The sequence below is a fragment of the Brienomyrus brachyistius genome, chromosome 14 (genome assembly GCF_023856365.1).
Source record: "Brienomyrus brachyistius isolate T26 chromosome 14, BBRACH_0.4, whole genome shotgun sequence".
Taxonomy (NCBI): domain Eukaryota; kingdom Metazoa; phylum Chordata; class Actinopteri; order Osteoglossiformes; family Mormyridae; genus Brienomyrus; species Brienomyrus brachyistius.
Window position 1 is genome coordinate 22,200,880 of NC_064546.1, and position 27,334 is coordinate 22,228,213.

The 27,334-nt window shown below is 50.2% G+C and overlaps 2 protein-coding genes and 1 long non-coding RNA gene across 3 annotated transcripts in view; 2 read left to right on the forward strand and 1 right to left on the reverse strand.

Moving 5' to 3' along the window:
* The window catches only part of LOC125707025 (uncharacterized), a 10,086-nt gene extending 6,846 nt beyond the window's left edge, over window positions 1–3,240 (forward strand). Inside the window, exons 3-4 of the long non-coding RNA XR_007382163.1 lie at window positions 2,486–2,649; window positions 3,114–3,240. This is a non-coding gene — a long non-coding RNA (uncharacterized LOC125707025). The remainder of the gene's footprint in view (window positions 1–2,485; window positions 2,650–3,113) is intronic.
* Window positions 1–3,944, reverse strand: part of pdss2 (prenyl (decaprenyl) diphosphate synthase, subunit 2) — a 24,332-nt gene extending 20,388 nt beyond the window's left edge. The window contains exon 1 of the mRNA XM_048973882.1: window positions 3,221–3,944. Coding sequence (XP_048829839.1) covers window positions 3,221–3,465 — 245 coding nt within the window. The 5' untranslated portion in view covers window positions 3,466–3,944. The remainder of the gene's footprint in view (window positions 1–3,220) is intronic.
* Window positions 3,945–10,573: 6,629 nt separating this feature from the next.
* sobpa (sine oculis binding protein homolog (Drosophila) a) overlaps window positions 10,574–27,334 on the forward strand; it is a 38,788-nt gene continuing 22,027 nt past the window's right edge. The window contains 3 exon segments of the mRNA XM_048973880.1: window positions 10,574–10,732; window positions 22,757–22,892; window positions 24,696–24,899. Coding sequence (XP_048829837.1) covers window positions 10,637–10,732; window positions 22,757–22,892; window positions 24,696–24,899 — 436 coding nt within the window. The 5' untranslated portion in view covers window positions 10,574–10,636.

Below are 27,334 nucleotides of genomic sequence, written 5' to 3' on the forward strand. Positions count from 1 at the left end.
CACCAGCAGGCACGGTGGGACATAAGAGGCACAGGGGACAATAGAAAGCATGTCATCAGCCAGGCCATCACACAGCCACAGACACTGAGACACAGACACAGCCATGTCACTGAAACACACACAGCAGTCACAGACATACAGCAGTGTCACACACAGACACACACATACAGCATTGTCACAGACACACATACGGCAGTGATACAAACATGCAAAGACAGACAGCAGTGTCACTGACACAGACAGACAGCAGTGTCAGACACACAGCACGGTCATACCCAGACAGCAGTGTCTCATACACACACACACACACACACACACACAGCAGGGTCACAGACATACAGACAGCAGTGTCACAGAAAGGTAGCAGTGTCTCTCTCTCTCACACACACACACACACATAGCAGGGTCACACACAAACAGCAGTGCCTTACACATACACACATGGCAGTGTCTCTCTCACACATACATATGCACACAGCCCAACTCAGCTGTCAAGCAGTAGACAACAGGTTGGGGGGGGGGTTGGTAATTCAGTCCATCGGGTCACTTAGCAACAGCCAGTAAATAAAAGGCTGGCTCCTGGGTGACACTGGAGTGTGGGAACACGCAGCAGAACTGAGTCTGATTTGATAAGGAGTGACAGCCAGGCCGTACAGGGGGCACGTTAAAGCAGAGTCGCAGCAGGCTTGACCCCCGGGGTCAGCCGCTTCCAGCCTCCAACAAAGTGGCCCCCAATAAAAAATGATGCCCAAGGACTTGTCCAAGCTTCCTCCGGCTTGACCCCCATTAGCTGGGTCCGGGCTAAGGAAATGGCCACAGGGGGTCGCAGAACAAGTGGAGCAACAACCACACTGCAAGCAGCGCAATCAACAGGCCATGGGCAGCCAGCCCCGCCTCCCTGAGGCCCCGCCTCCCTGAGGCCCCGCCTCCCCACAGTCTCACCTCCCTGTGGCCCTACCAACCACATCCCTACCTTCCATTGGCCCGGCAACCCCGCCTCCCCGCTCTACCACCAGCTTCCAGGTCGCCATGTCGTGTGTGAGACGCAGTGGGCAGATTCTTAGATAAATGTGAGAATTGGCAAGTCCCCTTTGACGGCTGAAATCTAATCATAGCTCACAGAGCACATTTCTGAAAGAAAATTGATTTTTTCTCAATTTATTTAAAATTCACCAGAGCATAAATATAATTTTCAGTATAATTGAGAAAGTGCCCATGTGCCTCTTGCTTTCTGGGTGTTACAGCATGTAGTGTGGGGGGGTCACATCTTTCTTCTAACTGGGTGGGGGGGGTGGGGGGCTGGTGACACATGAAAATGCTGTAGACACCAACATCAACTGGGATGGTGTGAATTAGGTGACTGTGCAGGGCACAGGAGAAGGTGCCAGCTGCCCCTGCCGCCTCCGGACTCCGGCTCGGGTTCTGCAGGTCCCCCCGGGTGTGTGGAAAAGCTGAGTGGGGGTCCCCACAGCCTGTCTTCTGAAACCACTACATAAAAACTGCCATAGTACTGAGGAGACGCACAGCCTCCATCAGCACCTGAACTCTCTACTGAGTATTTCACGTCTAGCCTAGCTGGTCAAATGGCCAGCACCCTGAATATTGCGCCCCCCTATGGTCGTGTGGATATCATGCTTACAGAGCAGAGCCATGGCGTTGTGGGAAGGAGCTGTGCTTTTTAAGAATGGAGCATAGAGAGGAGCGGAGAGGCTGCAGCCGCCTGTCTGTGGCTCAAGATATTTTTGTCTGTGTGGCGTCTCGGGGCAGAGGCGCAGGCGGGAACATGAGCCGGGTGACTGTGAGGGCCCAGACTGTCAGAGGGCCACTTCACCGATGCTACAACACCAAAATGGACGCTGATATCGGATTTAGCCGTATAGGTTATTACACCCTTGGGCTACGGTTTCCAGCACGATGGTCTGCCGCGCAAGATCGAGTTGCGGCTCTCTCCCCGCAGGGCACTGGGCCTGGAGGACACACAGAACTTCTCCCAGCAGGCCACAAGTACCACTGTGGAGACCACCACCACTCCCGAATGTCACTTTTGTAGAAATGAAAGCTTACGGCGAGGCGGTGGTGGCTTGGGCTGCCGCTCCATCAACCTCTGACCACCTGCCTGCCATGACCTCATTTCCTGCCTCGGCTTTCCTTTTAGCCAGGTCATGTGACAGTGAGCATGCGACACAGTGTGGATTATAATGATATAACCTGTAATTGGCAGTGTCTCTCTGACGGCTGAAGGGGCACATGACACCGTTTTGTTGTGATTTCGTGGTCAGCACTTTGAATCATAGAGGAGTTGTGCTGCAGTCCCAATAAGCAACGTCACCCGTGTGAGAAACAGAACTCAACTGCCTTGTCTCAGTATTTCTAAGCAGTAAAAAAAAAATATCCATGTTATTAAATGGACAAAAATGGCATTTGGATAAAGTGTCAGAATATAATTTTACCATTGTAAAACACCAATTTGTTATTCTTCACGCAGGGATTTTGGGTTAAGTACTTCGTCACAGGAGATGCCTGAAGTAGCGGATCCTCCCATGAGACCTGAGAACGGCGTTTCTCCGCCACCGAAACTGCGGTGACCACCTTCCACAACTGCGGGTGACCGACCCAGCAAACAGACGGACTGGAGATCTGGGATTTAAGGTAGCGGTTTCCGTGTAAAACCCACGGACTTCACCATTGGTTTAAGGGTTTAAAAGATGAAAATGTGGCTACCGCGTAATATCGGCTATCGATTGGGTAAGCCCATATCTGTTCAAATCCAGCAGGCTTCAAACTGGAATTAAGTGACAGGGCAAACCACGGAAGCGACTCGGGGCTTCCAGAAAACTCACAGAAACTTTGCATCCAGGTCTCCAGTTACCTTAATCATGTAACATACTTCTAAACAACAGCTGACAGCACAGTCCAGCTTAAAATGAAGCACTGTAAAACAGACCAGCGTTTTTAAATTAATTAAAGACTCTATGGGAGTTGAACTGAAAAATCTTATAGTGTAAGCACTGCTGTGCATCGACTTGCCTGGAAATTTATGCGACAGGCTGAATTCGTAATATTGCGGTGATAGCTGTCTTGCAGCACTTTATGAGACTGTGATATTCGGGCAGCTCGCTTCTGCGATCAGCCTGGCCGTAACAAGCACCAAGGGGCGATGCCTTCACACCCACCGGCCCACCCACACCCACCGGAAGTGCCAAGGCAGAACGGACCGTACCTGGCGGTGTTCAGCAGCGGATGTTTAGTCCCCACCAGTTTCCTGACGTGCATCGCCACGTTGCTGAGCTCGTCGCTCAGCAGACAGCGCAAGCTCATGAAGGAGGTCGGGTAGCCCACGATTTTCTCAGCATCCGACACTACTTTGCTCCAGCTGGAGGGTGAAGTGCTAGGAAACAGGCTGATGCTCCTGCGAGCCGTGCAGAGACGGCCGATGCAGGACGCTTTGGTTCGCACCACTGCCATCGTCACGGACTTCAGCCTCTTAGTCACTCATTCGAAAGTAATAAAACGTCTTCCTAAAAGCCACTACGTAATTTTAAATGCTCTAGATGGAGCTGTAGCCGAACATCAGCAAGCTGAGCATAAATATATACCCCTTTAAGTAATGAGACAGTCCAGATTAAAATGTAAATAACAAAAGTAATTGTACTAAATATAAGATACTGTTAGATATTGCGAAGATATCGCTGCTGTCTATCATAGGGCTTCCTTTGAATCGTCACATACACAGTGACATTTTGGGGCAAACATGCTCTATACTGCTACGGTCATTTAAAGCCAGCGAATTCCAATTTGTAAGTAACCCGCAGAACCTATTCCGTTATCAAAATTTTGCTGAAGTAGCGCTACAGCGATAAATTACTGCATATACTGACACGCTACTGAGTATCGTGTCATTTCAATGGAGGCCGCCATCTTTAGCAAACTGGAATTCGGCATGCCGCAAAGCTTAACCTGTGAAGCGCCAGCGTCACCGGGAAACGCCGGATCTGGGATTCCGCTATACGAATCGTATCGTGCATATTTTGGGGTTTCGTTAAATTTTATTGTTTGTTTGTTTGTGTGTGTTTTTTTCGCATCCGGAAATATATTTTCATAAAGACTTGTGTTCTAGTCAAAACGACAACCTGTGTGATTTGGTTTCCATATTCAAACAAAAGTTTTTGATAGACTTAAAAATGCTTTATGAATATTTTTCGTGCAGTGTCCCTAAGGCATTGTAGGGGATGGGTTTGCACGGTGCTTCCGAAACTCCCTCAAACCTCGTAACATGCGCACACACTCTCGCTCTCTTCCAGCCAGCCTAAACCCCTGACGGCACTGGAGTGGGTTTTCCAGTCTTGGGTCTGTTTGTTTTGGGAGGACTGGGAGTCTGTGCACTGCTGATATGGACACGATGATTTATGCTCGGCGTTGCTTATTCTCCGGCTCAGAGGCCCCTGCTCTGAGCCAGTCTTTAAAAGGACACTGATAATTAGCCCATTTTGCAGCACAGCTGACCCAAACAACAGCTGCTTTGTCTCCAACTTTTAATAATGATTTTGCCTGATTCCGGATTATGTTTTACGTATCAGTGCCTGACAATCAAATTTGCCTCTGGAGAGTCAGTGCAGAGTTCAGCCTTTCAAAAGCAGGAGTATCACTGTTACTTTGCCAGCAGATGAATTTCACCACAGTCCACTCTCTGTGCACTTTTGGCCTGACTGCTTGTGCTAAAGGATTGCAAATCTTTGTGAAACTTTTTTGTTCCTTTTACAATAACCAAGAGTACATTGTAGCCAATGTGGAATTTTATGTTACCATGGCAATGCAACCTCCCAGGTACTTGGGAACTGTTCTGATTCTTCTAAGTCATGCTGATTCTCTGTCTTTCCAAACCATGGCTGTCTGTCATGGGCCAGCTGCCCATTTGATGGACCATGAGTCCTTGTAGAAACAGCAGCTTTATTTCAGTACACTGAAATGGTATCATCTACATTAACCTCCCCCAACAAAAGATGTGGACTATTGCTTATATGGCCTACAAAACCACTGTTCTTCGGTATTTGATGTAAACATTGGGCTACTATTCAATAAGACTGTAATAAAAATATCACTGAAATGAAGGATTTGTTGAATAAGATTAAGATCCCTGAAGTGAATTGCCCTGTGGAATTTAATCAGTATGTGAATCTAAATTGATTTTGAAATGTATGATGAAAGAAATGTATCTTCAGATTGATGCTGATGGGATTGATGCTCAGATTTGTCAGATGCCTATCTGGGGTCTTCTGGGCTCTGTCCTGGTTTGATCTTTTGCACCCGCTTGGCAGAAACTCGCCAGTATTAACTTTGGACAGGCCAGGTTTTCGCGTTCATTTTCCACAGGCAGGTTGGGATGCGAACACCTCACATGATGGTCATGATGCCTCACATGATAGTCATGCTTCTGGGGTTCCAGGCTCTCCATCATACTTTCCTCTGATCTTTCCGTCTGGGTCCAGTCAGATTTTGTATCCAGGGAACACTAGCAGTGAACCCTGGAAAAAAGAGAGGCGATTGTGTTTTATGTATGTGTTGTGCATTTGCCTGCTTGAACGTGCGCGTCACGCGTGTGTGTGTGTGGGTACAGCCCCTCTCCCAGCCGCCGGCTGCTCCCACAGCAGGGGGTGAAGGGAGGCTGCTGGGGAGTGCATATCCTTCACACATTCGCTCCTAATTACGCCGCTTAGGATGATGACATCGCCGTGTGCAGCCACACACGCAAACGCAGAAACGCCACACATGCAGTGATTAATGAATGGAAAGAAGGAGTGCTGAGCACGGGAAGGTGAAGCTGACCTGTACACAACGCCTTCAGCCTAATCCGCTGCCATGTAAACTCCACGTGAGCGAGGAATTAAACTCCCATGATTAAACCACGCTCTCCATGAGGTGGAAAGGCCTGATCTGGCTTCACACAACGGGAATAATTATCTGAGTTTCTTCAGTCTGCTCATTAATTTTAATCCTTTTTGGCTACCAAATACTTTGGAGTCAAATTCATTTTCAGCAGGTCCTTTGCAGCTGTGGGGGAGGGGCATTTGCAGCAGAGCCCTCTGATTGGCATTTATTATTTATTTATCTTGTTAACGTCAGCCTCTTCAGTGGTTGAATGTTGAAAACAGCCTTTTCCTGATTTTTCCAATGAAATTAGACCTGGGGCTACTCCTATTTGACACAGGAAGACCACTGAATAGTTGATAAACCACAACCCCCCCCCCCCCCCAGTGCCGTGTATCACCTCAGCAGAGAATGGCTGAGAGGCAGGTGGAATATCCCCACCCGACATTCCCTGGTCGGGCATTCAGTCATCCTGCAGTGATGCGTTTGCTCTCTGCCATCGGGAATCTACTTTCATTATTTTTTTATTTTTACTGGCCTGGTGTTTATTCCAGTATTGAGAAAGAGCAGCCTTATGGGAGTGAAGACTGTGCCCTCTACCAAAAAGCCAAATGCCGGCTAGAAAAGGGGATCAGAACAGCCAAAAACAGATACTCTAAAAAGCTAGAAGTTACTAGCTAGCCACTGCTATTCAGTGTGGAGATAATACAAGAGGAAACTGTCACCCTCCACGGAGGATCGTCAACTTGCCAACGATCTTAACACCTTCTACTGCCGTTTTGAAAGGGCTTTCCCAGGCCTGTCACCTGCTCACCATTCATGCAAACCACACATCATACAGCCATTGTCCTCATGCAATGCCTTCACCTCCACCATTATCTGTGAAAAAGAGGTGAACAGCCTATTCAAGAAGCAGGAAACCAAGATAGTATCTGGCCCTGATGCAGCATCTCCAGCCGCCTTGAAGTATAGTGCTGATCAGCTGTCACCAGTATTCACAAGCATCCTCAGTCAGTCCCTAAACCTTTGCATTGTTCCTGCCTGCTTCAAAAGTTCAACCATCAAAACAGTTCCCCAGAAAACAAGAACTCAAGGCATGAATGACTACAGACCAGTCAGCCTGACATCAGTAGTTACGAAGACTCTGGTACTTGTCTACTTGAAATCCATCACAGACTCCATGCTAGACCCCCTGCAGTTTGTGTTTAGGATGGCACTCCACTGGCAACCTAAGCCAGGATCCTGTTTATCAATTTTAATTCTGCATTCAGTATTATAATCCCATCTCTTTTATAAACGAACCTTATACAGTTAACTGTTCCTGGTGCCACATGCTGTTGGATTACTGACTTCCTGACTGACTGGGAACGCGAGCATGTGAGGCTGGGGATGATCTCCTTGGACTCCTTGACCCTCAGCACCAGTGCTATGTATTATCTCCACTGCTCTACTCCCTACGTACAAATGACTGTACTTCTGGAGACACATCTGTAAACCTTCTGAAGTTTGAAGATGACACTGTATTAATTGGTGTCATACAAGATGGAAATAAATCGGCATACAGGCAGGAGGTGACCCAGCTAGTCTCTAGGTGCAGCAGAAACAACCTGAAGACTGTGGAGATGCTTGTGGACGTTAGAAGACCACCCCGCCAGGCACTTCCCCTAATCATCAGTGGCACGGAGATAAACCCAGTAGAATCATTCAAATTCCTTGGGACCACAATCTCACAAAACCTGAAATGGGAGGTCAACACTGTCTCCATCGTCAATAAGATCCAAAAGAGGATGTTCATTCTCCGATAGCCGAGGAAATTCAAACTGCCACAAGCACTGCCGCCGCAGTTTTACACTGCTGTCATAGTGTCTGTCCTTGCATCCTCCATGACTGTCTGGCTTGGTTCATGCACTGCGAGGGGAAAGGCAAAACTTCAGAGCATCATCTGCTCAGCAGAAAAGACCACTGGGTGCAGCCTCCCTTCTCTGGAAGAGCTCCACGACAACAGGTGCAGGAAAAGAGCAAAGAAGGTCACCACTTACCCAACACACCCGGCCAGTTCCATTTTCAGGGGTGAAAACTACAAGGCACAGAGAAGCTTCTTTCCAAGGGCTGTGATGCTCCTCAATGATAGATCACATAGATCTCCATCCATGTAACATAACATGCTGCACTGGCAGATTGAAGATTAATATACTTATGCCTAATCCCCCAAAACAGGATAAGAGCAGTGATATTGTTCAGTACTTAGTACTGTGTATATTGCTAATCTTGACACACAGTGTACATTGCGTAACATTCAGAAATCTCTTTCGTTAATGCACTAACTTTAATGTAAAAAGTTTGCCTCAGCCACACTGTGAAATTGTAATTCATGGCTTAGCATGTAATGCTGTATTCCATTTTTTTGTTACATGCTGAATGTTGCACAACCATTAGCGATCTAATGCACTGACTCACTTTGGTTACAACTAGTTTGTATGGACATTTAGTGCATACAGCCACGAGAAAACACGAGGAACCAGAGCACAATGTTTTGTTTCACTCATTTCTCAGTTTATGGGTGTATATCTGTGAATAATACTTTTCATGAGAAACAATCTGATAAGTTAACGCTCATCTCTATCATTAGAATGTCCCGTCCGTCCTTTACCTGGCTGGTTTCTGGTCATTCCCAGTATCTCCTGCTACTCCTTGTTCTTGTGTACTGCTGTCTTAGAAACTTTGAACCTGGAAGCAACCTGCTGCTCAGCGTAGCCTTCTGCCAGCAGAACCAGGATCAAACCAGGATTTTAAAATGCAGATTGGTTTGAAAATATAGAGTGGTCTCTTAATTTTTTTGTGGCTGTATATATTTACTATTTGCAGTATTGCAGTATGGTTTATTTAATACTTTAATTATTTAATGTTTATTGTCTTGTTTGCATTGGATCGAAACATCAGGTCAAACTCCTTGTAATTGTCACCGTACTTGGCCAACAAAACCGATTCTGATGATGTTCTTAACATGGCTGCTTTGTGTATTTTCTTAGTTCCTTTGTAACATTACCTTCCAAATGAAGTTCAGTATTCCGTGCTGGAAATGGCGCGACGCACGCCGACACGCGGTGCTCTGGGATTGGCAGACGCCTTCCAGCCCCACCTTCTGTGGCACCCAGCATTCCATCTTTGAGCATTATCTGTCATTTTAGTCTGAAGTCCTGCTGTTGTTTCTCTGTTCATGATCCGCGCGGGTAAATGCTGTCGAACTGAATTCAGTAGAAAACAAATCTGGTTTGAAGAACGTGGCACCCACAGCTATATGAGGCGGGCAGGCCCGTCCTTGGTGGGTTGTCATTGTTTATTCTGAAGCAGCGTTTACCTGCCTGCTCTCACTACACGGTGTGTGCATGTCTGACATTGCAGGATTTGGGGCCTTGATGTGTTGGCTTGTTGATCTGGAACTTTGATCTTTTAAGAGCAATGCAATGGTCCACCCCCCAATGGGAGTGTGTTCCTCTGCCACCCCCACTCCACAGACAGGGTTGGTAGCCTGACATGGGGTGAGAGAATGGGTACCCTTCCTAGGCAGAGCTGCCTGTGTGGCTGCATAAGGGCAGGCTTTGTCCTGATGACACTGCGGTCAGTGTGTGGCTGGGGTTCATGCTAATCCTCCTGCAAGTACACTTCACAGCGATGATGAAGATGAAAATGATTATGGTCATTAAGAAGGGTTAAGAAGCACAAGCTGGGTGTCTGCCTCAGTGTGTTTGTAAGAATGACTCATGTGTTCAGCTGCTGTGCGAAAGACGTGTGTCTGCGGGAAGCATCATTGGGGTCACACTGCCGCATCACTCATGCATCACATGCGGCTGATTAGTGATCAAAATCTATTGTGATGTGGAGAGTTTACGGTAGCTGTTTTCCTATTTGTTTGCTCACTTGGGAATAGCTGCATGGATATTGAAATTTTGAAATATTGTAATTCTATATGCCTAGTAGGGATCCGAAAGCTCAAATATCCACGGGGTTTAGATTGCAGATACAAGTTGCCCTGACTGCTGGCACTGAGACAGGGGCCCTGTTCACTTTGGTTCATTTGAAAAACAGCCTGTAAGAGAGTGAGACGCAACCGGGGAACTGTGTGGTTACATGGTGACACCAAGGACGCTGCTGGGAGACCTTTGGAGAGCACTGTGGGGGCCAGGCGGCTGTGCCTGACGACATCCCTCTGCACACTGTGCCTCACAAATGCCCTTTAAGTGTGTGTGTATACATATATGTAAACACAGAGAACTTGTTTTCAGAGGCCAGGAGCTGCGGACCCGCCGACGACAGTTGCTAGCGACCACTGACGGGCGCGAGAACCTGCTTCCATTCAGGCGCGACGCGCGGCAGCGCGAACAGCGAGTGAAACGGTATCCGCGGGGAAGTGGGAGGAAACCGCCTCGCCGGGATCCGCGCCTCGGATAGGGTTACCGGCGAGGCCCCGCCCCCCTGTCTGGGGTGTTCTCAGCCCCTCGGCCGCTCGCAGAAAGAGCCCTCACCAGCTCGCCAGCGCACACACTGGAGAGCGGGCGGCAGAAGATGGCTGACTTAACCGGGCATCGCGGACCTCCAGAGGCATCATCATCGCGACTGACGGCCGCCGCTGCCCGCTTCTGAAGCGGCCCCCTCCGAGACACCCCCCCAAGCCCCAACGCCCCCCCACCCCGCCCCCCCCACCACCGCCGCCGCCTGACACCCGTCTAGGCTTGCCCACCACCGCAAATATTGACAGAAATAATAGGGGAAAATGGCAGAGATGGAGAAAGAGGGCAGACCCCCGGAAAATAAAAGGAGCAGGAAACCGGCTCACCCAGTGAAGAGGGAAATCAACGAGGAGATGAAGGTACGGTCGGACTGGCCGCTCGCCTCGCCCGTCGTGTCATTTGTGCGAAAATAAAGAAAAAGCAAAGTGTCGCTTGTCATTTTCACGGATGCGCTGCGCGCCTCAGCTCCGCCACCAAGCTTGGAAACAGGCTAGAAACCACAACTCCCATAGATAGACTGGATAATTGGCCAACTTTAATTTTTTTTTGTCCTCTTGCATGCTTGTTGGCTGTATGTGCGTGCTTTGTTTACGTGGCTCAGTCTCAGCACAGCGGTCTGCGCTTGTTTCCACGTTTCCCGCACCGACGAAGTAGCCTTCCTTTTGTAGTAACCAAAATGCAAGTTGAATGACAACGGATCTTTGCCTTTACGTGGGTTACACATAGGCGCACTCCGTCCCCTATTTCTCTGCGGTTCATGAACACCGTTGTCCTGTCAAATGACTGCTTACAAATTTCTTAATGTTGCAGTAATGGTGCTTTTCCTTTCCGTTGCTCCTTTCCAGTTAGTGGAAATTTCAGTGCGTCAGTCTCAGCAGGAGCAGTGCCGCCGCTACTCTCAGTACTACGCACTACAACCGCTGCAAAAAAAAACAATGATGTCGGTGGCGTTAAGATAAGACGAGGGGTTTGAGGCATGAAGGGAGGTGGACTTTTCGTTTTCATTTTGACACGTTTCTCCGTGACCGGCACCGTCGTGTACGCCAGCGGAGCGATGCCAACCCAGCTGTGGTCGCGGAGGAGCGCTGGAGGCGAGCTTTCCAGATGTGCGCCCGCCCGCCCGCCTTGCACAGGGGCGCATTGTTCCGCCCGGATACGCTCAGGCTCAGGACTTGCGAGCGGTTTTCCCCGCGCACGTTGTCTGTCGAGCTTTTTTATTTGTGTTGATGGGTGAATGTGACAAAGCGTGGAATTTGTGGGAGGAATCGGTGCGGCTTTGTCTACGGGTGTTCTCATTGTTTGTACACATCGACTGCCCCCAGGGGTGGGACGGACGTGGGCTATCTCTTATTTAAAGCCCGATGTTGTCTTACAGCACGCCAGCATCATATCAGAATGAAACATTGTATCCCGTTTAATTCACGTCCACTAAGGGGAGGGGGGGCTTTATTTGCCTGTTTGTGAAGTGCCCGACTTCACGGCCGTAATAGCTTTTCGTCTCCAAACACCTGCCAGAGGATAGTCACTTGTGGGGGGTGCTAGCTCTTGCGCCGGGTGTCCCCCATACATACTGACCTGCGGGGATCGGTGCGTACTGCCCCCTCCTCCCCTGGACCGTTAATGACCCAGTGGAGCTTTCTCTTGTCATGCATATCTAATCCAAATGTATAAAAAGACTGGCATATTTTATAACGGGTCGTGACAGCGCTGGTCACACGCTTAGCAAGCAGCGCCCGTTCCATTCCATTCCTTCGGTGAAACGAGCATTTTGCAGGGACTACGAATCACCGTCGCGTTTTGTGATCAGACAGAGAAAATGCGTCTAAAACGATAAATACGTCGTGCTGGTTTTAACTTTGTAGCGGATCCTGAGAAGGGAAATGCGGTCTTTGTGCAAACTGTATGGATTTTTTGCTATCTACCGGGTGTAGAATTACGAATTAACTAATTTTAATAAAAACATGTGAAATGTTATCCATGCTTGATATAAAGGCGGCCTGTTCTGAATCTGGAGGGATTGTTTTGTGTATTTTGGCCACGGTTCCCGCTGCGGTTTGGGAGATAGTTAGCTCTTCTATAGCAGATGTTTGTCTAAACCACCGAGAAGAAACAAAAACAACGTTGTGTGAACGGGAAAATCTCCACAGTACTTTTCTAATGCGATAATAACATTAAAGACGCCTGAATATATCTGACGGATGACTTTTTTCTGTGTCTTGTCTTATGGGCACTTGGCCGATTGCAAAAGGATATGCTGTAATGTCACTGCTTTAGAATTTAGTCAAATCGCGAAGTGAATTTACACTCTTCAATCAATCACTTCAGATTTTTCTGACGGTCCGGTCCAGTAGGTTGTAAAGATTGTAAACGTGTAAACAGGTACGTCTAAACCCTCATTTGCAGATTCAGATTACCGTTAAAACAAAACAAGACGTTACTGCATTGAAGCGAACTTAATTTTTTTTTTTAAGTAGAACTGCGTACATCAGCTGCTAGTGTTAATTCAACACACCCCGATTCCTGTCAGCGCTACATTAGTTGTGTCACTTCTGCTGTGTATGGTGAGCAGGTCCAGTACACCACTCCAGCGAACAAACCAGGATCTCTAATTGGACTTGGAATGCTGAGTGTTTTAATGGCTGTGCCACTCTCTGTATATTGTGGTCCATCCTTCTGCTTTATTCTGCATATAGTCCGATTTTGTCACAAAATCTTGCCAGCACCTCAGGCACGATAGTGGAGTACTCCTCTGCCCTCCTGAACTTGCAGAAGGTTGTGGATTTGAGACCTAGGTGTAGGTCGTTGAAGCCTTGCAGCCGGCAGCTGCCCACCCGGCCGCCACGATGGGGGTGTAAATCTGGCGCTGCTTGTGGGTGTCTGTCAGGAAAGGAGGCCGACAGGCGCCTGTAATGCGTCGAGCTGGAGTGCCAACCCTGGGGTGGGAAGGCTCGGCCCCAGGAGGGTGAGTGCATGCAGCCCACCAGCCCTACCCCTGACTGTGTTGGGCTCCCTGTTTTTCAGCGCCCCTTGTCATGGCTGCTCTCACTTCACTCGCACATGGTCCCGCTTCTCAGACACTGAGTGGGATTTCAATGGGCATTCAGTGGCACGATGCCCCCCACCGTTTGTTCTCAGCGCTCGGGGCACCCACCCCCCTTAACAGACCTGTTTCCTGGGTTATAAGGTTGGGGGGGGGGCACAGTCTGGTCCCTGCGCAGCTTTTCATTTTAAGCAAACATTTCAACTTTGGACTGAGCTGATTAATTCCCTGACTGAGGTCATTCAGGCTTGGTTGCTTGCTCAGACGTTTCAAAGTGCAGCAAGAGCAGAGTCCACCCTGGTCAGCCAAAGCGGGGACACCTGTGCTAATGTGTATGCCATCGCTGTCACCTTTGACCCCTGTGAAAGGCCCATCCCTCAGATATTCTGCTGTACTCACTCTCACCTGGAACAGACTGCGTTCAGCTCAGATTTCCGTGCTTCTCGCACATGTTTGTTCATTTAGCAATAAAATAAATGATGGGGCCAGACTGGCTTAGCGGTTAAAAGAAGCAGACCCCCATCCAAAGTTAACTTGTTCAAATCCCAGCAGGTCAACTACTGTTGAATAAAACTCTTAATATGAATCACTTTTATTATGGTTACAGTTACAGTAAAACTAATGTAAAAAATAGTCGATTATGTATGTTGGTAAAGTTATACCACCTGTTAAGTGTCAAAATAATCACAGTGATCCTCAGCAAGAAAGCTTGGCTGTGCAGGGGATGGGCAGACAGCGTGTCTTGCTGTGCTCTCTTTCTGATTTGTGTAGGGCCTGGTTGCTCCCCTGCTCGGGATTTGAGGTGGCAGAATTAACAGCCTTGCTGCTAACATGCTGCCCTAGCCTGCTCCACACAGTCATGCTGCTTTAAATAGCTCCGCCCTGGTCGGTGTGTGACAGCTGAACGCACCCACACGGTGTGAGGTATGCCCCTCCTCCTCCCACAGTGGCCACGCCCCATCCTCCATCCTTCCCTACCACACTCCTGGCCGACGGCCGAGAGAAGTGCATCCAGGTCAAGGTCCGGCTGTCTGGCATTGTCTGTGGCCCCGACATGTCCAGCACCAGCTTGAATGGGGCCCGGGGGTCTGTCCCAGCATGCCGTGCTGGATTCCATAATTCCACTGTGTCCAGGAGGCCATTCGGAAGGCTCTGCATTCTTTAGACATTGCTTCAATGTAGTTTTTTTTTGCAGCTTAAGTTAGACCAGAGTGGCTCTTGGTTCGTTTAAAACATTTTCTAAAAAAGCGTGTTCTTCCCCTCCCTCCTGCCCTCTCTCTCTGCTCTCTCTCTTCCTTATTAAAAAAGCAAACGGAACACAATGTGCTCTTGAGATGGCTCATACCTAGAGAAACTAAACAGTCTGACTGTGTTTCCTTCATCTGAACTGCTTTCATCTGGACCGTGGTAAAATAAGCCGCAGTAAGTAATCGGGGGGTAAAGTGAGGAGAGAGGAATGTATACAGCGCCGGGCCGTGCGGGCTGTAAAAACCGTAACCCGAGCAGCAGAGAGGCATCGGATATCAAGGCTGGAAGGTAGGGGGAATGAAAGGCGAGCGGGGGGGGGGGGGGGAGAGGGGCGAGCGAATGGAAAAGTGGACCTGGAAAGCATCGGAGGAGGGCCCCTCAGGGAAACTTGGCCAGGGATTAGGGAATTTTATTGCGGTGTACTGTGACCTACTCCGGTTTCTGCCCACACGGCGTCAGATTTCCCATGTCCCCCACTCGTCCCCCCCGGGTCACTCGTAGAAAGGGGCTGCCGGAGAGACTTTTTTTCACTCAGGGTAATAAAAAGGACAGCCATGTTGCTGGCTCCTCCCGAAGTGCAGCGTTTGCTCCATGTTTGCAGGGAAAGACTGAGTGTCAAGACTCACTTTCCCCACAGCAGGAGGTGCCAGTGATCCTGCTGAAGCATCTGTTCTGAGTGTGAATGGTGATGTGGTGTTACTTTACTCTCATTGTTAATGATGATTTGGTGTTACTTTACTGTGATTGTGATTGGTGATGTGGTGTTACTGTGATTGTGATTGGTGATTTAGTGTTACTTTACTCTCATTGTGAATGATGATGTGATGTGGTGTTACTCTCATTGTGAATGATGATGTGATGTGGTGTTACTCTCATTGTGAATGGTGATGTGTTACTTTACTCTCATTGTTAATGATGATTTGGTGTTACTTTACTATGATTGTGATTGGTGATGTGGTGTTACTTTGATTGTGATTGGTGATTTAGTGTTACTTTACTCTCATTGTGAATGATGATGTGATGTGGTGTTACTCTGATTGTGAATGATGATGTGATGTGGTGTTACTCTGATTGTGAATTGTGATTTAGTGTTACATTACTCTCACTGTGAATGATGATGTGATGTGGTGTTACTCTGATTGTGAATGGTGATTTGCTGTTCCTTTCATTGTGAATCAGAGCTGAATGGTTTGGGGAAAAGACCTAATTGCGTTTTTTAGGACAGATATTGTGATTACAATTTTATTTGTGATATTTTTTAAAAGTCAAACTTCAGTTCAACGTTCAGCGTGTAATATATTTAAAACACATGACGCAGCATTACCCCATGAGATACCGTCAAAATATTAACTGGTCTATATTGTAATGCAAGGATGAGAACATAAAGATATAAATTGCTTCCAACATGTATTTATTGCCTTTTTTAAATTAGCAGAGAACAGACATAAAACAATTATCAAAAATGTTGTGACTATGTTAAATAAAGTAATAATAATAATAAACATAAAACAATTCCGGTAAGAAAAAAACAACAGGGATCGTGCAGCTAGCGCGGCTTGGACTCCTAATAACAGCCCCCTTCTGTAAACAATCTCTGACCATGAAATAGGCAGCTAGTTCACTTACAGCTCAGCAGTGGAATCAATATCTTTTCACACCTCAAGAGTAACGTTTTCCTTGGGTTTTACCTGTTTGTTGTTTGTGGGCGTTTACGCACTCTTCTTGGGCCTCTTCTGATTGGTGAGAATGACTGTCACACAAGGAGAATGGCATGAATATCAAAAGATATTCCCATAACAGTTCTAAACCATGGGTCAGATGTGCTGTGTAATGCATTTCCTACATCGCAGCCTTTGCTAATCGTGCTGTTTCAATTTGAAATTGACAAGTCGTTCAGCTCTATTGCAAATGGTGAATTTTTGTTACTTTACTCGGAGTGTGAATGGTGATCTGACGTTACATGAATAGTGATGTGGTGTTGTTCTGATTCCAAATGGTGATTTGGTGTTACTCTGATTGTGAATGGTGAATTGATGTTCCTTTACGCTGACTGTGAACGGTGATTGGGTGATACTCTGTGAATGGTGGTCTGGTGTTACTCTGATTGTGAATGGTGAATTGATGTTCCTTTACACTGACTGTGAATGGTGATTGGGTGATACTCTGTGAATGGTGGTCTGGTGTTACTCTGATTGTGAATGGTGAATTGATGTTTCTTTACACTGACTGTGAATGGTGATTGGGTGATACTCTGTGAATGGTGGTCTGGTGTTACTCTGATTGTGAATGGTGAATTGATGTTTCTTTACACTGACTGTGAATGGTGATTGGGTGATACTCTGTGAATGGCGTTTGGTGTTATTGGGCATTACTGTGATTGTGGAATGGAATGGAATTTTCTGTGTTACTCTGAATAGGGCTTCATTGTTACATTGATTCTGAATAAACATTTGGTGTTGCTTTACTCTAATTCTGAATGAGGCTCCTGTGATGATTTTCTCTCTGAATTGGTCATACTGAGGCTGCGTCTCTGCTCATGACGCACGGTTCTGATGCTTTCACCCCCTGCCCATTCTCCCACTCTGTGGTGGAAAGGCATCACTGCCAGGCAGGTGGATCTCCCATCTTCAGCGACAGGGTACTGCCAGTGAGACCACACATGGTTCCTGAGGGTTCCTGACCGAAATGTGGTTACATTTTGCTACATAAAACTTAGCCAAGTGGAATAATAGGAATGTGGTCGCATATTTAACATAACACAGTAGTTCTTCTGGGGTTTGATACCCGTTCGTTTTCTTAGAGGACAGAGTTGTTCTGTATAACAGGCGGTGACTAATAAATGCTTTGGAGCAAATCCGTTATGCTTGCCACTGTGCCTTCCAGCAGCACTTGCATTCTGAATTGTAACATCAAAGGAATGGTTTTCTCCATATGATACATGTGACCTGAAAGCTTGTCTCTGATTGGTTCAGGGGTGACGAACTGGCCATCACCACCAGGAGTCTGGGTCTCTAGACAGCCGTTCAGGTGCTGCTGGCAGATCACTTTGCCAGAGTCACTTGTTATCAATTATTTCTTTCTGCACAGTAAAGGTTGGGAATCAGCTTGACCGTTCATGGGTTTAACAGGAGCTGGGCAACTGAACTTGACCTGTTAAACAGGAATGACAGCCGTATAATAGATGCTTATGCTATTATAGGTTATTGAAGTTTATGCTTCTTGTCTTTATTTTATTTGTCTGTACCTTTGTTAGTAAGTTATTAAGTACGTTTATTTCTTCGTAGGAGCATTTTGGGAAATGGAGCTGAACCCCAAACCATAGCAGCCAAATGTTTCTTTTTCTAGCTGTATGTTTCTGAAAATACTGAATACATTGATGACTAAGTCTTAGGCTAAAATGAGTGTGTATTTCTTTAGTATTACATTGCTAAGCTTTCTTTACCTCCCCTAAAATCGCTTTTAACCCTTTGATTACTGCGTACAGTATTCCTCTGAGCCTCACAGTGGACGCCTAGTGGCTGAGTTGAGGAACTGCAGCTGCATGTCACTGCCAGTGACGGGGGACGTAGAGCAGTAGAGCAGTACTTGAGGAAAAGCCGTCAAAGCCCCTAGAGCAGAGAAGACAGGGGCGTGCATGTGGCATTTCAACCCAGCCCCGGCACCGATCACCCCACCATTGTATGACTGCTCCAGTGCAGCAGGAAGCTGTCTGATAAACGCTTGATTGTGGCCGATCATTAATCATGTCTTCGCGTTTCCCTGCAAAGGCGCTGTCTTGACGTTATGTGGACACCGCCTTTTGTTGGCCTCCCATACCACCATTTAATGAATAATATACTTTTTGTCTGAATGAAGATTGTTTGAGTAAAAAGTTGAAAAAAGTCTAATTTATTTGTGTGTTCAGCATTAACTACTATTATCTGGCTTTATTATTTAAATCTGTTCAATGTCGTGCATGAAAATGGTTAAAACACAAATGATTAGTGGATAAACAAGCATTACTGACTTGAACTGAACTTCAAAGTTATTTTAACCATGGGGCACGTAGAGCGCATAGGTTTAGGAAATGTGCTCTCCTTCAGTTTGAAGACGGGTAGTTCAATAAGAAAAAGACTAAGACATTTAGCCCTGGGATGATCGGTGTCAGTGTGGTGGTGGAGCGGTGTGGTGGGAGCGGTGCGGTAGGAGCGGGGCGGTGGGAGCGGTGCGGTGGGAGCGGTGTGGTGGGAGCGGTGCGGTGGGAGCGGTGTGGTGGGAGTGGTGCGGCAGAAGCGGGGTGGTGGGAGCGGTGTGGTAGGAACGGGGCGGTGCAGTAGGAGCGGTGCGGTGGGAGTGGTGTGGTGGGAGCGGGACGGTGGGAGCGGTGTGGCAGAAGCGGGGTGGTGGGAGTGGTGTGGTGGGAGCGGGACGGTGGGAGCGGTGCAGTAGGAGCGGGGTGGTGGGAGTGGTGCGGCAGAAGCGGGGGTGGTGGGAGTGGTGCGGTGGGAGCGGTGCAGTAGGAGCGGGGCGGTGGGAGCGGTGTGGTGGGAGCGGTGTGGGAGCGGGGCGGTGGGAGCGGTGCAGTAGGAGCGGGGCGGTGGGAGCGGTGTGGTGGGAGTGGTGCGGCAGAAGCGGGGTGGTGGGAGCGGTGTGGTAGGAACGGGGCGGTGCAGTAGGAGCGGTGCGGTGGGAGTGGTGTGGTGGGAGCGGGACGGTGGGAGCGGTGTGGCAGAAGCGGGGTGGTGGGAGTGGTGCAGTAGGAGCGGGGTGGTGGGAGTGGTGCGGCAGAAGCGGGGTGGTGGGAGCGGTGTGGTGGGAGCGGTGTGGGAGCGGGGCGGTGGGAGCGGTGCAGTAGGAGCGGGGCGGTGGGAGCGGTGTGGTGGGAGCGGTGTGGGAGCGGGGCGGTGGGAGCGGTGCAGTAGGAGCGGGGCGGTGGGAGCGGTGTGGTGGGAGCGATGTGGGAGCGGGGCGGTGGGAGCAGTGCAGTAGGAGCGGGGCGGTGGGAGCGGTGTGGTGGGAGTGGTGTGGGAGCGGGGCGGTGGGAGCGGTGCAGTAGGAGCGGGGCGGTGGGAGCGGTGCAGTAGGAGCGGTGCGGTGGGAGCGGTGTGGTGGGAGCGGTGCAGTAGGAGCGGGGCGGTGGGAGTGGTGCAGTAGGTGCGGTGGGAGTGGTGCAGTAGGAGCGGTGCGGTGGGAGTGGTGCGGTAGGAACGGTGCAGTAGGAGTGGGGCGGTGGGAGTGGGGCAGTGGGAGTGGTGCAATAGGACCGGGGTGGTGGGAGTGGTGCAGTAGGAGCGGTGCAGTAGGTGCGGCAGAAGCGGTGCAGTAGGAGCGGTGCGGTGGGAGCGGGGCGGTGGGAGTGGTGCAGTAGGTGCGGTGGGAGCGGTGCAGTAGGTGCGGTGGGAGCGGTGCAGTTGGAGCGGGGCGGTGGGAGCGGGGCGGTGGGAGTGGTGCAGTAGGTGTGGTGGGAGCGGTGCAGTAGGAGCGGTGCGGTGGGAGCGGGGCGGTGGGAGTGGTGCAGTAGGTGCGGTGGGAGCGGTGCAGTAGGTGCGGTGGGAGCGGTGCAGTTGGAGCGGGGCGGTGGGAGCGGGGCGGTGGGAGTGGTGCAGTAGGTGTGGTGGGAGCGGTGCAGTAGGTATGGTGGGAGCGGTGCAGTTGGAGCGGGGCGGTGGAAGTGAGGCGGTGGGAGTAGGGCGATAGGACCGGGGTGGTGGGAGCGGTACGGTGGGAGCGGTGCAGTGGGAGTGGTGCGGTGGGAGTGGTGCGATAGGACCGGGGTGGTGGGAGCGGTGCAGTGGGAGTGGTGCGGTGGGAGTGGTGCGATAGGACTGGGGTGGTGGGAGTGATGCGGTGGGAGCTGTCCCTGTGCCAGACATCTTGGTAAGTGAGGTGAGGGGAAACGCGGCCCAGCCGGAGGAGCATAGTGGGAGCTTTTTATCATTATTTCAGGAGGTAAAATGGTGACACGGGGCTTCATCCACTCTTTATTAGGATTTCCTGAGTCCTGCACAGGATGGTCAGAAGTGTGTCCCTGCATGGCTTGATGTTTGGCTGTGATTGACCGATTTCTGTGTGATCGACAGGCGCCACTTGACCGTAACCAAATGACCCGTGTTTCATCAGGTGTGCGCGTGGCGAACTCAGCGGCATGCAGGCGGGGTCAGCGGTCTCCATGGCAACCTGTCCACCTCCATGGTGAGACCCGCCGTGTGTGAGATGGAGGTTCTGAGCTGGAAGCGCTTCTCTTTCTTTCTTTTAAAGAGTTTCTGTGAAGTTTCTTTGGGACAGGGGCAGAGTGGTGACTCTGAGGCTAGGGATCTGAACCAGAAGTCGGTTGGCTGCTGGTTTGAATCCCGTGAATGCCAGGAGTGATCCTACTCCTTTAGGCCCTTGTGAAAGGCCCTTAACCTGCAATGCTTTGTCCTGGGTAGGATGTTAATGTACATTCAGCCTTCCAAGGAGGTCCTTCAACTTACAGGGAAAATTTGGGGGTTGGTGGCAGGATTGGCACTCTAACCACTGGAAAAAACTCACACTGTTTCATTTGAAGTAGTGTAGTGCTGAGGCATCACTGGCTGCACTTGGGTTCTCATCTCTGATGTGGTTTGTCGTGTGATGGGTGTGACAATGCGCTATAATCAGCGCGCGCTCCTTACCTCTCTTCTCTCCTCTGGAGTCCATGTGAGCGTGAGGTCCTTCTGTTCTTGGTGGTGTGCTGTTTTGCGTAGCTATTTTCCTCGGCATGAGGGTAGTACTTCCCTCGCTCCTGAACTGGTGTACAGCAGAGGTCCGGTCACAGCGGGACAATGTTTTCTTTGTGTCCAAGCAGAGAAATAGGTTCAGTGTCAGAACCGAACGAAAGGTCCTTCTGTCGCAGGACGATGCTTCTCGTCTTCTTTGTCTTGGCAGGACGCTGGAGTTGTGGTTACAGGAAGCAGGTGAGGAGACATCAGGTGTGGGGGGGCGTCCTCATGTGATAGGTCCTGATCCTTCCTGGTCACCCAGCCTGATTGCACTTTGGTGCCCATGGGACACCTAAGTTTCGTGTTCCATGCCCCACGCCCCGCTCCCACTCCGCTGACCTTTTCTCACGTCTGACACGCCGTACCCGTAGTCCAGGTACCGGAGCTCAGGTCGGCCAGAGCTGATGTTTCCCCTGACGGATTGTGTTCGTGGAGGTTCAGTGCAGAGCTGAGTGCTTGGCTCTGCTTAGATGTCGGGATACTATGAGCGGCTTGTGGCTGGGAGGGATGGGGGACGGACCAGAGATTAAATTCACTGCTACAGACTAAATAAGAGAAATGCTGCATATAAGGGGCCTAAGGACTGACACATGAGGTCTGCAGGGGTCTGAGGTATCATAGAGCATCTGTAGATTTTCACGATTTGACCCTTGATCTTTGGCGCCCCCTTTGTCCAGGCATGCGGCTCAGAGTTACTCTGTCCGAGGAAAGCTGACAGGATGAGGTACTATCTGAGTTTGTATTTACAGGTCGCCACAAGCAACCTGTGGCCTCCCATGACTAATTCCCTGCTTGAATAATCAAGGATGCAGGTTGTTGATGACACCCTTGCAGAAGGGTGCTGCCGACGGCTGGGCGGAGTCGCAGAGACCCACACGTGCCCCAGGTCCGCACATACAGGGGAAGCCCTTGATGACTCTCGTAACCCGAGCGTGGAGGGTGGGGGGCACTTCTGTCCAGCATGCTCTTTGGAAAGTCAGCCCAACTTGTGGATTCCATCCAACAAGTAATTTGATCCTGCGCAGGCCCGGGGTCAGTGCTGCCCCGGTCCGATGCTAAACAAGCCTCCCTAAGGATTATGGGATTCCTGCAAGAAGGATGGGGCCCTCGCCGCCGCACACGGACTACGAAATACGTCCTTTTATTGTTGCAAAGATGGCAGGCTTCGGCGCAGTGATTAACTAGACCTGTGGCCCCCTGGGGGTCTAAACCTCGCCAAAGCAGGGGCGAACGGGAGGGGGTCGTTTGGGGGTGGGGGATCGCTGGCGTGCCGTCAAGCCTCACAGTGGGTTTCTGCCTAATTGTATTCCATGCTAAAGGAGTATTAATTGAGGCGCTGGAGTGTGATGCCTCCCGTCTCGTGTCTGCGCCCCCAGAGCTTTGCTGAAAACACCATGAACGAGCTGCTCGGCTGGTACGGCTACGACAAGGTGGAGCTCCGCGACTCGGACGACCTCGACATCCGCAGCTACCCAGACGGGGAGGCCCGGCAGCACATCTCTGTCCTGAAAGGTACCGACCCGACGGGGGACGGGGGGGGCAGGGATGAGGCCGCCAGCTTCCTGCTGTTTGTATATTAATATATATCATAAAGCAGCGGACAGATCACAGCGTTTGCTGCTGCTCGCCAGAGTCTCCCTGAGCGCCGCGATTCCACAGGAAACAATTGGACTCTAATGAAGTGGCTAATTTATCGCAAGCTGTGGGAGAATGGCTGCTTTTTTGTTAGTAAATGACAGTATCAGCAGTGCATCCTGTGGCACTCATGTGTTCAGTGTGTGCATGTAGGGTCCGCTTTGTAAGGGGGTGGAGTTCTGCTGGACGTGCGGCCCAACCCGCGTGGTGATGTCAGTCGCACCTCGGAGCTGGTCTGACACTACCTGGAGATGGAGCCTGACTCCACCTTGCATGGCCTTGCTATCAAACACCGACACTATGACATTTAGCCCCACCCATATTGCCTTATATGGGGAGAGTAAAACTACCACTTTGCAGACCACAACCGTGTAGACTAGACTCAGGCCAGGGTGAGAAATGCATGCTGGGATCCAAACGTACATCATCATGTAACTGTCAGCTCCTTAATTATTTTTCCTTGTGTTCAGCACCAGAAAACTGAAGTTTCTGAACAAAAACAATTTAGTACTGCTTATTTCAGGCTGACTAACCTGAAATTTTGCTCATTTTTGCATAGATGAGTTGCTGGATTTTAATTTTTTTTCCAATCAGCTCTACTCAGATGTGTAAAATTAAAGACTGAAATCCTCCCCCAAAAACCGGGAGCCGGAGCATTAATCAGCTGCCAGTTTGAGTGTGAGATGTTTGGAAATGTCATCTTCCCGTCAGGGTGGTGACTTGGGGACCCACTGTGTCCTGCTGGGGCCCATTGGCCCTTGGCGGCCATTATTTTCTCCTCGTTAGAGAGACACGTTAAGAAAAGGACTGTGGCCATGGTTACCAAATCTCACAAGATGGAGAAGAAAGTAACGTGGCAGCAGAATGTGATTAGGGTGCTGGTGGTGTGGCTGTGGTCGGGGTTTGATGGACACTGGTCCCTCAGTCACCACGGAGATCAGCGGTCAAAGGGCACCTCTATCATTCATCTGTTAGTGTCGATTGAGCAGCCTGTCAGGCAATCTGCATGCCTGAAAGTACATGAAAGGAAACATTCTCAGTAAAATGCAATGAATGAAAGCTCAGATGGGTGGGGCCAGGAGCATGCTGTCACTAGAGGGATGTCGGTGAGTTGCTCCGCCCACGTTTGGCCTTCTGGCTTGCTGGTGTGCGATGACATTTCAGACGACCTGCAGGCTGCAGGCGTCGCATTCAGAGCCTGCTTGCATTCACAGCTTCTTCATTGTTGTGGTTTTTACAGTCAGTTGTAACTAATTCATTCATCTCACATGTGCGAAACGCACACTCAGGCCGTCTGGGTTTCTGGGAGACGCCGCATTTTTAAACAGCTTCATCGCTGCAGATCGATGACGTGGCTCTGTAGCGGTGGGGCTTTCCTGTGGGCCTTGTTCCTCTGGCTGAGCCTGCAGAGTGAGTGATCATACCCACAATCCCCTGGGGTCTCAGGCAGACGCAGTGCCACAGCGGTGGCCAAGAAGACGCAGTGTTGGCATGAAATGTTTGTTTATGTAAGGTTTATCTCTGTCGACAGCACGGCAGTCAGAGAACTTAACGGCCTTAAGTTGGATCCCAAGAGAGTCCTGCTGCTGTACCTTTGGGTATTTCGGTGCTGTAATTCGCTCTGAAAGTTCTGCTTTTACCACAGACTTGAGTGGCTCATCAATTGTCAATTTCTTGCAGAAAACTCTTTGCCAAAAGCCAAGACGCGGGACGAGAGTGCGGGCTCCCCAACGAACTCCAGTGGCTCCCATCCCACAGCAGCGTCACGCAACGGGATGGAGACGTCTGCTGGGGCTTCCTCTTCCTCCGTCAGTGCTAAGGAGCACGGCAACATTCCCATTATCGTCCCTCTCATCCCTCCCCCGCTCATCAAGCCACCAGCAGGTGAGACTCCTTGCAACCTTAACCTCCACCCTGCCATAACCATAACCATAAGTAACCAGGCAAAGTACAAGAGTTTCTGCATTTTTAGTTTTTTCATAGCAGTCACTGATTTTTATAAAATAGTTTTCCCTAAACACAGGAATGAAAGGGATAAAAAAATATTTATCACGTTATGGGGACATTGTGTCCCCGTAAGGATAGGTATACCCGCTCACACACACACACACACACACACACACACACACACCCTGCCCACATATCTGAACCCCTCACACACATACCTGGGCATCTCCTCCCACATGCCCAACAGCCACCAAATAGGCTGATTTAGGCACCAGGCAGCCATGGCCATGGGCTGGGTATGGAGGAAAGTGAGCAGCGAATGTGTGCGTGTGTGTGGGGGGGGGGAGCTGGCATCACCTGAGTCCAGGCCTTTGCTTGGCTGTGGTGTCTCGCTGCAGAGTACTTGGTGGGGGGGGGTAGGGGGAACAGATGGTACCCTGCTGTAGTAGCCAGCTTCCCCCCAAATCCAGCACCTCTGAATTATTCATCCCGTCGTTCCGAGGCGAGAAGCGGGGGCACAGGTCCGACTCGGATTTCGGATTTACCAGGCGCGCCCCTCCCCTGCAGCCTTCTCACAGAGGGCCTTTTGAGAGCCATACGGCGGCCGGGCGTCCAGGCGGCGGAGCCTTTGCCGGACCGTGGCCGGAGCAGAGGGATTCCTCCTCTTGGCGTGGCTCCGTGCCTGGCGGGGGGCACGGCCACCTGAGCCTCACAGCACAAAGAGCCGTGGAGCTGGGGGGGGCCGGCGCAACACTGAACTCTGCTCAGCCTAGGAGGGCATTTAAAGGGGTCACCTGCCACCGGCACCCCCTAATGGCGGCAGCTGGTCTTGGCTAGAATGCTCCGGTCCCCAGACTGAGACGTGAAGAAAACTGGCCATGCATACGGATGTTGTGTTGTCATGTGTGTATGTGTGTCTGTGCATGTGTGTGGGTGTGTGTCTGTGGGTGTGTGTGTGTCTGTGTGTGTGTGGGTGTGTGTCTGTGGGTGTGTCTGTGTGTGTGTGTATGTGTGCGTGTGTGTGTGTCTGTATGTGGGAGGGATACTCCTGTGGCCACTGCCTAGCTATCTGACACTCTGGGGAAATATTCACCTTAATTACAAATGACTCTTTAAAAGGGAATCGGCTGAGGAGCCGTTCTAGCTGACAGGGAGGATGGAGGAAAGGAGAGTCGCTGGCATGGAGGATGGGGTTGGGGGGGGGCTGCTGAGGGATTCAGGATGTGGAGCCGTGGAGTTGTGGGGCCGAGTCAGGGCGGGTCGCTCACCCTCACTTGTGCAAGCACACATGCATGCATGCATGCATGCATGCACAGACACACAAACACACGCATGCACACACATGCATACAGATGTGCACATACATATGTACATACATACACATTTGTAATGTATGTTATGTGCAGACGCATCTCTGTCACTTTACACAAACTCTGTCAGACCCCTTTTTTCCTCGACACGTGTAAGTCGCAGACACTCTGGCTAGCAGCACTTTCGCTGTCTCCCCAACCACAACTGAAACTCCCTGCAGCGACATCCACGCCCCCAGTCCACGGCCCCCCCACGCTGCCCTGAGGGCTGAGCTGTCAGCTGTCGTCAGGGGAGTCATCAGCTGTCACTTCTCTCTTGGCTCAGAGTCGGCAGACTGATGCAGTTACATGTTGTGACAGGGATTGGGGGGGGCGCCATTCCTGTGCCGTGGGCACCCCTGGCCCCACCCTAGTTCCTACTCGGCTGTCCTGCTGCGACCGCGGTCCTGGTTCCCCCGGCTAACCAGAGAGCCCGGTGTAGCACACTCAGGTTTATGGTAAAACCTCCATTCTGAGCACGCTCCGTTAAACACCCCCCCAGCCCCTTCGGCCTGCCTCTCACTGCCCCCCCATCTCGCTGTCAGCACTTAGACACACCCCATCCTCTGATTTGAGGCCCACTGACCTCTCCCGCCCAGTGGGATTATTGCCATGGCTGAGAATGTCACCTTTCTAGGTGGGGGCCGTTGACGGTCAGCTTCATACCCCCCGATACCCCCCAAAGACTAGCTGGGCTCTTGCGTCACGTATGGCTTGGGGATGACATGCTCAGGGTGGGGTAATCCAGGTGGAATCCCGACACTTCATGATATGTGACACACTGCACAGTCCTTATCCTAACTTCTGCTAATGTTAATAATAATTTTTAAGTAAAATTACTATTATTATTATTGTTAATGCTATTATTAGTATTATTATTAGTTAGACTGTAGTGGCTGCAGTGGGCCATGTTAACACTCGAAATTGCAAGAAGTGAAATCCTTGAATGATAGCAGCTGTAAATAAAGGCAGGATGCAGGAGCAGTGGCCCTGAATCTCGCTCTCTGCCCCCTCCTCCTCCCA